The 12,150-nt window shown below is 39.1% G+C and overlaps 1 protein-coding gene across 1 annotated transcript in view; it reads right to left on the bottom strand.

Annotated features, from left to right (window-relative positions):
* ANO10 (anoctamin 10) overlaps positions 1 to 12,150 on the bottom strand; it is a 186,477-nt gene that overhangs the window by 136,719 nt on the left and 37,608 nt on the right. Inside the window, 2 exon segments of the mRNA XM_049777443.1 lie at positions 3,304 to 3,432; positions 3,640 to 3,831. Of these exon segments, the coding sequence (XP_049633400.1) occupies positions 3,304 to 3,432; positions 3,640 to 3,831 (321 nt within the window).

The following is a 12,150-nucleotide window of genomic DNA, read 5'->3' on the forward strand; positions in this document are numbered from 1 at the left end:
TTTCAAGAGAAAAATTGAGGTATAGTAGATGGAATATTAAAGAATCACAAAGTCAATCCTTACATACTTATTTTCAACAAGAGTACCAAAATCATTTGTTAGGGAAAGAACATTCCTATCAACAAATGATGAAAGCTTCTAAGTTCATTATTCAACAAATACGAATGCCAAAGAATTACCTTCGACTCTTACGTTATATAATATATACAAAAACTAATTCCTAATATAATTTTAACTTCATTTTAACTTAAGTGTTTTAACCTAATACATTAAGCATTTTATTGGCCAGATACTTTGTATTATATTTAGCAATTTTTGGTGAGGGGGATTTTTGGGCCACACCTGGCAGCACTCATAAGTTACTCCTGGCTCTGCACTCAGAAATTGTTCCTGGCCGGTTCGGGGGATCATAAGGGATGCCAGGGATTAAAACTGGGTTTGTCCTGGGTCAGTACCATGCAAAATCCTACTGCTGTACTATCACTCTGGCTCCAACTTTTTTGATATGATACCAAGAACATGGGGAAAATAGTTAAGTTGAACTTTTACGCATCAAAGGACACTATGAACTGAATGAAAGGCATAGTCACAGAATGGGAAAAACTATCTGTAAGTGCATAAACAATACTATCTCTTCAGTCCTATATTTATTTATTTTTGGAGGAAAGGGCCATGCCCAGATCTGCTGAGGGCTCACTCCTGACTCTTTGCTCAGGGTTTACTCCTAGCAAATTTGTGGGACCTTATGGGCTGCTGGGGTTCAAACTTAGGTCAGCTATGTGCAAGGCAGTAACCCAACTCACTGTACTATAACTTCAAGAGATGATGAGAAGAAGAGGAGGAGAAAAAGAAGGAGAAAAATGAGAAGGAGGAAGAGGAGTCACTGATGATAGAAATATAAAACAATGTAGTTCCTATAGAAATAAAAGGGCAATTACTCAAAAAATTAAATATAACTATAAAATCATTATATAACTCAACAATTTAATATAAAATCACCATATCATGCAACAGAATTGTTTCTAGCTAAAACAAGTGTTTTAAACTAGTTTTTCTAGTGTTACCTCATATCTAAAAAGGAGAATCAATCCAACTGTTCACAAGTCAATGAAGGATGGATAAGCAAAATGTGGTACATAACACACAATCAAATATAATTCATTTTATAAAGGAAAGAAATCCTGATATCTGCAGCAACACAAATGAACTTTAAGGCCATAAAGCTAAGAGAAATAAATGAAGTCAGAATAAATTCTGTGTGACTCCATTTGTTTCGGATGATTCAAGTAACCAATGGAAAGTGAATGGTGGCTTCTGGGGACTGGGTGGAGAGAGAAATGAGAAGTTACTGTGTAGGACGTAGAGTTTGTTTTACAAGATGAAAGAATTAATACAGAATCTCCAAGGCATGTTAACAACAACGCGAAGGTGCTTGATATGTACTTTCGATCGTTTGAGGATAAAATTCATGCTTTAATACAATTTAATGTTTTTAAAGAGGCTAAAATAGTACATTTCTGCTATGTAAGCTTTATCACAATTGACAGTTGAAGAGGTTGGTTTTGAGTTCGGGGAGTTTTCCTAGCTCTGTCTCTGAGTCATGGGAATCATGGGACCATGTTCAGTGTCAGGGATTGGACTGGGGTTGATCACATATACTGAAGGTCCCTTAAAGTACTATATATCCATCCACATTTCTTTTTGTTTTTTTTTTTTTTTGTTTTTTATTTTTGGGCCACACCCGGCGATGCTCAGGGGTTATTCCTGGCTGTCTGCTCAGAAATAGCTCCTGGCAGGCACGGGGGACCCTATGGGACACCGGGATTCGAACCAACCACCTTTGGTCCTGGATCGGCTGCTTGCAAGGCAAACACCGCTGTGCTATCTCTCCGGGCCCTCCATCCACATTTTTTAAAAAGAGCATTTAATCAACATTTCGTTCCAATTTACTCATATCCCCTGACCTTTTTTTTTTTACTTACTCTAGGTGATCTACAAAGAAACAAATATTAATCACATCCTGGTTCTGCACTCATACAAAAAAACTTATATATACAAAAAAAATCTCTCCGATAATTTAAAATTCCACAAAACGGGGCCGGAGAGATAGAATGGAGGTAAACCATTTGCCTTGCATGCAGAAGGATGGTGGTTTGAATCCCGGCACCCCATATGGTCCCCCGAGCCTGCCAAGAGTGATTTCTGAGCGTAGAGTCAGGAGTAACCCCTGAGCACTGCCGGGTGTGACTCAAAAACCAAAAACTAAAATTCCACAAAACCTTTTTTTAAGGTTCTTGTATCATAGCCAGCAGTACTCAAGACTTAGTTCTGTATTCATGGATAACTTCTAGAGATTCTGAGGAGACAATATATATTCTGGGATTGAATCTGGGTTGGCTGCATGTAAGTCAAGAGCCTTCTCTGCTATGCTAAATCTCCAACTCCCCACAAAACTTCTTGTTTACAGCTTTCAGTCTAGGTAGGAATAAAGTATTGCAAGTCAGTGGGCCTATGAGCATATATTTATGCTAAAAAATACTCTTATTATTTTATGCATGACTGACACTTCACGACAGTAATTTCATAAAGTTGAAATAACAGCAATAACTCCACTGCTATGTCCCACACTTCAGTTTGATGGGTACCCAAAACGTATGCCCTACAGGTCAACTATAATGGACTCAGAAGTTAGAGTGAAAAATCTCCAAAAGCATTAGAAAAACTACTTTTTAAAATGCCTCTGGTGGTGGGTGTGGAGTTGGCACACTGTAAGCCTGAAACTATTCTTAACAGTATTGTATATCACAGTGTCTCATAAAACTGAGAAAAAAAACCTTGAAAAAAAGACACTCCAGGACGTCAGGATTATTTTGCCTTTCCAAAATATGCTAGAGGCTCTAGACCTCACTAAAGAAATAAGATTAAAGACTAGCCCCTGAGCTCCAGCAGGTGTGACCCAAATACTCTACCTCCCAAAAGACCCTGGAATAGATTTAAAGTATATATCAAACCCACAGAATTTCAATAGGACTTATTTACTCAGGCTACAACAATGTCTGGAAAAGTTATTTTCCGATTTTCACTGTGGTGATTTTTTTTTATTATTATTTCTTACTTGACCAATAACCAGAATACATAGTCATAATTTCATTTCTCAGGTCTTTTTATTACCTGGAATGGTTTGCTTTCTTTATCAGTAAATGCATGTTGCTAAGTTACCAATCACTGACAGTCAGGGGCATCCTTGATAACAACAGAGGTGTCCAATGTAGAAATTTCAGAAAGGCTTAAGTTTTCACTTACCTCCACGGCTACTACAATCAAAATGAGTTCTATCTTTGACTCAGGCAAAAGGGCGTTCACTTGCGGTGACATTCCAATCAGAGCACAATTAGTGACCACAGATATAACACTCATTGCTTCAAATGCCAACTAAAAGGTAAAAGAAAGTGGAATTAAAAGCTACAATAGCTGCTCCTAGAATGCCTCAATGCCTCATTTTGATTTGCTTTCTCTCGATCAATGTCTTTCCCTGCTTCTAAATATCCTAAGTACATTTCAGACTTTCTTTCTATAATACTATGATGCTCTTTAACTCTAAAAATCCATGTTTAGACAGGAATTTTATCAAATAATTACCTGCCATACACCGATACTGGAAGAAGGTTCTGAAAACGGACGTTTGAAGACTCTGCACATTTTTAAGGCATCTGAGTTAATTTCAGTGAAATTGTTTAGCACAGCAAAAGCAGCTGCTAATGGGTAAACACAGGAGAAGAGGCTCACATATCCAAACTGCAGAAATAACTCCAAGTAATCATCAAATGTGCCCTGGAAAGGTAGACCACAAAAAGAAAACAGGCATTATTTTCATATCACATAATAAAAGTAAACACTTGAGACATTTTTTACCATGCCTTTTTTTTTTGGGTGATTTAGCATGTATTGCGAGTGGTCAAATTTTACTTTCACTTGAAAGGTTAAACACAGACCAGTACTGTGTCTTTAATATTAACTTGGGCAATTGTTGACTCTTTTTAAGATCTATTTTTTAATGCTACATAATTTAGAGGGGAAAAGCAAAACTAATTAGTTGCTAACGAGAAATGCCTACAACAAGAAGCAAATATAGCATTAATGTCACCTACATTGTATGTTTGGGTAGTTTAAAATGTAGGAGCACAACCATTATTCAAAATTAGGGAATAAAATTGTAGTAGTAATTAAAAATATAATATAAGAATAAATAATACTAATACTTGCAATACAAATCCCAAGACTTCAAACAACAGAACATCTCAATGTGTCACTCCAAATTCTTTAATTTCAATCACAGAATTAAATGCAAGGGCAACTTTATATTCAAGTCCCTGAAATTAAAAAAAATGCTTTGGCTGCTCATTTCATTTTTCCAAATAATTGCATCAGTACATTTCCCCTCTAAGATAATTTTTGTGATTCCTACATTGTGGTTGTGACTCACAATTTAAGAAGCTTGGCTCAGAAGACCCTACAAAAATCTCTTTGGTCAATCTCACTGATTCTATCCCAATGCTAAAGGCCTCTTTTCCAGGTAGGTTTTATCATCATTCTGCCAAAGTGATAGGCAGCAGTGGATGCACTCAACAGAATAGCCAGGAAGTGCTAGAGAACAAACCAAGAAATGAGAATCCACAAGGGTTTGAAAAGTTCCAGTATTTTCCCGGGAATCTAGTAAGCCAGACAAAAGCACAGGATCACACATTGGAAAGTATGTATGTGTGTATGTTATATGTGGGGGTGGTGGTGGTAAGCAAAATGTGAATAAACCCATGATCTTTAATAGTTTACTGGACAAAGGAGTCTTCATTAAGGCAAATACCTGGGCCTTAGAGACTGACAGGACACCACAATGAATCAATCACCACATTTCTACAGTGGCAATTAACTACAAATGCCTTGTGGTGGCCTGCTTCTCACAATACCTTAACATTTATCCTGACTAAGGGAGTCATAGCTACACGCTCCATGGAAGGCAAGAATGAAAGACAGGTATAGTTCTTGAAATGCCTGAGGCCATGCTGACCTACTTCTGCATCCTTGGGCTTCGTGATTATTCAGGACATGCGTAACAACTTGTTTAGTAAAATTTTCCTCACCATATGAAGCAGCAGCATTAAACACACACACACAGAGGCACCTTCACATATACACATGGGGGTGTGTGTGTGTGTTCTGGAAGCTGCACCCTTTAGTGCTTGGGAAATGGTGCCATGCTGGGGGTGAAACCTGGAGGCCTGGCATGCAAAACATGTGCGACAGACCTTCAAGTCAACTCCTTGTCTCAACACTATTATTTTTAATTTGACAATAATAATGCATATTAGAGTCAGTCCTACTGAGCATTCTAGGTTCAGTAGCTGAGAATTTTCACGTATGTCCTATTTCACTCCCAATCAGTTTCTTTTTTATACTTTACTGAAATAGAAAAGACCAAGCATAATTATAGAGAACTGAGAATGGTAGGAAGCGCTTCTCTCAGATGCTCTGGATACTTAGTTCGAAGCATGAACCCAGGCAGTTTAAGACAGCCTCGTTAGCTGTTTGCAAGGCTTGCCAACAAGTCATGCCAAACATGTGTGCCGTGGGAGCTGGCAGGTTGACAGGTTGATGCTCAGCTGGGGATTCAGCGGGGAGCGGCTTCTAAACTACTCTTCGGTTGCATATGGCTCTAAAAAATATTTTCTTCTGTTGTGCTGCAGCATACAGATGTGGTTTGAAAATATAGCCAGTGATCTAACATCAACGTGTTTCTCTGAAGACTAAAGTAATAAGACTTGGGGAAAAGAGTCTTCGCTATCAGGCCATATTTACAAACATACACTTCTTAAGAAATCATGACAGCATGTACTGAGCTTTCAAAAACTGTGTTATTCAAGCTCATAAAGGTGGTGCCTTCGCCGAGATTTTCAGACAGTTCCTCGCCCATGTGCCAACCACAGGGCAGCCTGCAGTAGACATGCAAGGGTGGGGTCAGGAGGTTGTTCAGTGGCAGAGCACAAATCTTGCCTGTGGAACGTTCTGGGTCTAATCCTTGGCACTGCACAAACAAGGACTTCCTGACAATGTCAGTGTACAAGACTTATGGAGGTCCTTACCCACACTACTGAACCTGAATAATTCATCCTACTTCCACCTCACATGCTAACTCAGAGAGTAACCTTAACTGTTTATCAGTCCTTTTATACTTCTGAGCATTTTTTGCATCAATAAATATAGTAAATCTGGGACACAATCCAACAGTAAAAATGGAACAAATACAAATTTAATGAAGTCACACATTAACTATAACAATAACCAGGAGCAACACTCTACCTTAGTAAAGAACAAGACAAATTTTTAGCTTCTGTGGAATCTTTCAGAGCAAGGCAGTTATTAAGACTACTATAAAACTTCTGTGGATTTGTAGTAATGTATTTATTTGTTTTGTGGGGTTCATCACATTGAATTAAAAATCTAATTTGTCAACTATAGAAAGCAAGTTTCAGGTGTCTGGTGAGCCATCACAGCTCTTTCCTCCACTAGCCCTTATGGAGAGAACATGTTTCAGAGTTCAATGAACTGAGACTATTTCTTTGGTGTAGATTTGAATGACAAAGAAAGTAAGTATAGGGTGGACAGAACAAAGAATTCACAGATATCAAGGGCTGAGCTACTTCTTATCCTTAAATGTTCTTCATTCAATACTGTATTGAACTAAATGCCAAGCTTTCCATTAGACATAAGAGTTTCCTAAGACAAATTACATAGGGAGCCTTGTCTCCATGACTAAAAAATGAAAACTGCGAGCTAATTATGAGAAACATCTAAGATACGAATATATAGAAAATAATTATGTCTATTAAAAAACAATAGGGATTTAGTTCAAAGGGCTGAAACACATACTTTGCATACATGAGGCCTTAAGTTTAATGCCTGACCCTTCCAGCATGGCTAATTCAGCCCAAGTACCCAGGCCAAGCACCAAGTACCCACGCCTGCTCCATGCAAGCCCCCACACCCAGGGTATACTCAAGCTGGGCTCTTTTATTTTTAATAAATAAAATCTCAACTCAACTCTCTCTCTTTTTTTTCTTTTTTTTTTTTTTTTTTGGTTTTTGGGTCACACCCGGCAGCGCTCAGGGGTTACTCCTGACTCTACACTCAGACACTGCTCCTGGCAGACTCAGGGAACTGTATGGAATGCTGGGATTCGAACTGCCATTCTTCTGCATGCAAGGCAAATGCCTTACCTCTATGCTATCTCTCCGGCCCCAAATTTTCTAAAATCTCAACTCTTAAAATAAAAAAAAATATATAGATATAAACTGGGGAGGGGGATAAATCATGTTTGCAATAGGAACTCAATGTAAATGTGCAGACTTGAATTGCGGCCTCCCCCTCCTGTGGCCTCTGAAGAAGAGGGTCTGGGCTCTGCCAGTGTTCTCCAGCTCCCAGGATCTGAGCATCACCATATCATAAGGCTCAGACATTGAAATGTCAGGTTGCAGAGTTGGGCTAAGTATTATCAGAAGTGACTCAGCCCTGAGTACTACTAGGAAGGCCTGACTTCCAAAAACCCCTCTAATTTTATAAACAAAAAAATATTGAATAAGTAATTTTAATCATTTAAATACAAACATGATGTGCTATTAGGAACACTATTTTTTATATTTTTTGATATTTTATTAAATACCATGCTTACAAACATTTTGTAGTTGGGTTTCAGACATCATAAAGAACACCTCCTTTACCAGTGTGCAACTTTCCCACCATCAATGCCCCCTAACACCCTCTTCCCCCACCCACAGCCTGTATTCAAGGCAGACAATTCTATTTCTCTCACTCACTACCACTGTCATGATAGTTGTTGGTGTAGTTATTTCTCTAACTGTGCTCAACACTCTGTGGTAAGTTTATTAGGAAAATTATGAATATAAATAAAGTATGAAATATTTATAGGAGAATTTCAGCAGGAACAAATTTTTCTAAAATTTAATCTCATTCAAAATACGGAAAAAAATTTTTAGTTTATTTGATTTGGGGCTACACCCAGTGATATTAAGGACTTCCTCCAGCTTCACACTCAGGAATTACTCCTGGCAGTAGTGATCTGGGGGTCATATGGGATGTTGGGGGTTGAGGTCAGGTCAGCCACATGCAAGGCAAGTGTCTTACCTACCTACCATACTATATCCTAAAAAGTTTATTAATTTGTATTTTATTTATTTGTTTATCTATTTTGGCTTAGGGGACCACACCCAGCAGTGCTCAGGGGTTGCTCCTGGCTTTGCACTCAGAAATCAGTCTAGGTAGGCTTGGGGGATCATATGGAATACAGGACATCAAACCCAGGTGGGCTGCATGCAAGGCAAATGTCCTACCAGTTGTGCTACCTATCACTCTGGCCCTTGAAAAGTTAATTTTAAACTGATAAAAAGTCTATCAATTTGAATTTGTGTTATAATAATGTGAAGTAAATTTGTTTGTGTCTATTAAGGGAACAGGTTGGGATGGTGGGTAGAAATCTGTGGACATTTCTGAAGGGAAAGTCACAAAGATGGTGGGAATGGTGTTCTAACATTTAATGCTTTAACCCACTGTATTATGAACAACGTGATAAATCACGGTGTTACAATAAAAAATTTCAGACAAAAATAAATGTTACTTGGCTTTTTTCTAGTATAGAAACAAAACAGCAATGAACTTGGGCAGCTGGAAAAGAATGATGGATAAAAAAACTATGGTACATCTACACAAAGGAATACTATACGGCTGTTAAGAAAAAGTGAAGTCATGAAATTTGCTTATATTTTGATGGATATAGAGAGCATTATGCTGAGTCAAATGTGTCAGAGGAAGAGAGAGACAGAGAATGATTGTATTCACTTGTAATATATAAAAATAAAAAGATAGTATGGTATTACTATGCAAAGACAATAGAGATGAGGGCCAGGAGGACCAGCCCATGGTAGGAAGCTTGCCACAAATAGCTGAGGAGTGCTTTAGGGCAGAGAAAGAATCACTATTACAATGATAGGAGCAGCATTACTTCTCAAAGACTCCAAGTCTGTGAGAGAAATTATTTCCTTAATTTCACATCAAAGAGCCTGCAGGGAAGAGATGCTGTAGTCAAACAGCTAAATCTTTTTTTTTTTTTTGGGTCACACCTGGCATTGTTCAGGGGTTCCTCCTGGCTCTACACTCAGAAATCACCCCCAGCAGGCTCAGGGGACCATATGGGATGCCAGGATTTGAACCACCGTCCTTTTGCATGCAAGGCAAACGTCTTGCCTCCATGCTATCTCTCTGGCCCCCAAACAGCTAAATCTTGAATCCTATTCCTAATGAAATCATTAAAGATGTGGAGCTGAGGCCGGAGAGATAGCACAGCAGCAAGGCATTTGCCTTGCATGCAGAAGGATGGTGGTTCGAATCCCAGCATCCCATATGGTCCCCCAAGCCTGCTGGGGCTATTTCTGAGCGTAAAGCCAGGAGTAACCCCTGAGCGCTGCCGGGTGTGACCCAAAAACCAAAAAACAAAACAAAACAAAAAGATGTGGAGCTTCAGTTGGGGGGGGGTAGCCTGGTGATGCTCAGAGTGTACTCCTGGCCTTGTGCTTAGGGGTCAGTTCTGCTAGGGCTCAGGAAAGCATATGGGATGTCAGGGATCAAACGCATGTGGACAACATGCAAGGCAAGTTCCTTATCTATGGTGCTATTTCTCTGACCCCAGCTATGTACTCCTAGAAATCCCAGATGATGGGAATGGTGAGGTCTAAGGTTCTGTCAATGTATTAACATACATTTCATAGATGAATTAATACTGCTCAAATGAAGGCCACAGTGTATAAATCAGTGTTTTCTAAAGTGGGATCACCACCTCCTTGCCAGAAGCACTGGATCAACTGGAGTAAGGAGGTAAGGAGGGATCAGTAGCCTCAGGTGCAACTTGGAAATCATTTGGAGGGTTTTATTTTGGGGGGGGGGACACACCTGGTGATGCTCAGGGATTACACCTGGCTATGCGCTCAGAAATTGCTCCTGGCTTGAGGGACCATATGGGACAACAGGGGATTGAACTATGGTCCGTCCTAGATCAGCCACATGCAAGGCAAATGCCCTACCATTGTGCCACTACTCCGGCCCCTGAAGGGTATTTTTATTAAAAAAAAATTTTTATTTTTAATTACTGTGAATTTCAGAGTCACAAATTTCACAGTTATTAAATTTTAGACAATGTCTTCACCAGTGTCCACTTTCCTCCACAAATGTCCCCAATTTCCCTCTTGCCCCCTCTCTCCCAGACACCTCTAGAAAAGGCTCTTTTCCCCTCCTCCATCATCCTAGTCTCCCCTTCCTTAAGTTGTCCCTTGCCCCCACCCTCCTTAAAGTGGCAAGCTTCTTTCTGAAGCGCAATTTTCCTGTTTCTATTGCCTTTGGAGCTTTTCTTTTTGTTATTCCTTTATGATGTTTCTTTATGTTCCACATATGAGATAGTGGAGGGCACATTCTGTTCACTTAAAGAAAGCTAGATTTTCAGGAGTCACTGGCAATACTGTTTCTGAACAGAAGGCAGCAAGCCAAATAATTTGGGAACCCTCTGGACTATATGTAATTTACCAAGCCAGGAAAAGTTGGCCTACAGAAGACTCTAAATTTGCTCTGGGAAACCTCAGTGGATGATGTCCTATTAATTCTGAAGAAAAAAAAAGACTAATATCAGATCCTAATTGGTTACAAGAGAAGAAGCAGAGAACCAGACAATGATAGAAAAATGATTTTTAAGAAATATGGAAATTTCAAGGGACAGGAAAGAGGAATGGAAACAGAAGACATGTGGTTTTTTTCTTTTCTTAAAATAAGAAAGCTGCTGCTGTTTGGAGCAGGTGGTAAAAGAGAAAGGTAAAAATAAGGGCTTTAGGTGAGAACTAATGAAACCAGACCTGAAAAATGTGGATGTGAATGAAGGAACTGGGGGAAAGACAGCTGGTTTAGTTTCTATGAGAAAGAAGAATAAGAAACAGAGTGCAGGAGTAAGGCATCTGCTTGCACATTGCTGACCATGATTCAATCGCTGGCACCACATATGGTTCCCTAAGAAGGGCTAAGAGTGATCCCTGAGAACAGAGTCAGAAGTCCTGTAAAATGCTGAGTGTGGCCCAAAACAGAAAAAGAGGAAGTGTGTACAGAGTAAGAAAAAGAACTGTAGTTAGAAACACTACTCCTGGAACAAGTAAGGAAAGGATTCTGACCTCATAGGAATTTGAGTTTCTAAAGAATGATAAAACCAACTTGAGAAAAACAGTGCCCTATTATGCCCATGTGCTCCCCAAACTTTTCTTGCATCTATCTATCTATCTATCTATCTATCTATCTATCTATCTATCTATCTATCTATCTATCTATCTATCTATCTATCTATCTATCTATCTATCTATGTATCTATCTATCTATCTATCTATCTATCTATCTATCTATCTATCTATCTATCTATCTATCTATCTATCTATCTATCTATGCATGTTTCCAATCAGAAATGGTACTACTGGACTGGATGTGATGTCAGTTCGTGTTTTGTGTTATCTTCTCCTCCACACACAGTAATGGTAAAAAATGCTACTGCATATGTGTTTATCTTAGTACAATATATATATACATACATATATATCATCATTCAAAAATTAGCCAAATAACAGCACAGTGATAAATGGAAGGGAATAGAAGGTGCCAGCAGGGGTCTGGAAGATTCCAAAGCTACAGACCAGCAAAGGTGAAGAAGGTCAAAGTCCTCTGGAAACCCCATTCATTTAGGATTTAAGTGGAACTAGAAGTGAGGGCAGTGTTCATTTTTTCCAATGAAAAATAAAAGCCCCTTTGGAACTCCCATTAGGATATTGCAACTTGTGTCTAGGTATGCTTGCTGCTGAGTCTGTGACCCACTCTGTAAACTTCAACATCACTGAAAGGCTGGATGGAGCCTCAAATACCTGGGACTCTGGTGGCCAGAGAATGGGGGCAGTAGGGTGAGGGGCAGCAGTGGCTAAGTCAGTCAAGGAGAAATGACCAGAAAGAATAAACTTCTACTCAAGGTGAATATACAACTTCAATTCTTAAACGTGAGAAAAGCTA

The sequence above is a fragment of the Suncus etruscus genome, chromosome 7, assembly GCF_024139225.1.
Source record: "Suncus etruscus isolate mSunEtr1 chromosome 7, mSunEtr1.pri.cur, whole genome shotgun sequence".
In the NCBI taxonomy this organism is placed as follows: domain Eukaryota; kingdom Metazoa; phylum Chordata; class Mammalia; order Eulipotyphla; family Soricidae; genus Suncus; species Suncus etruscus.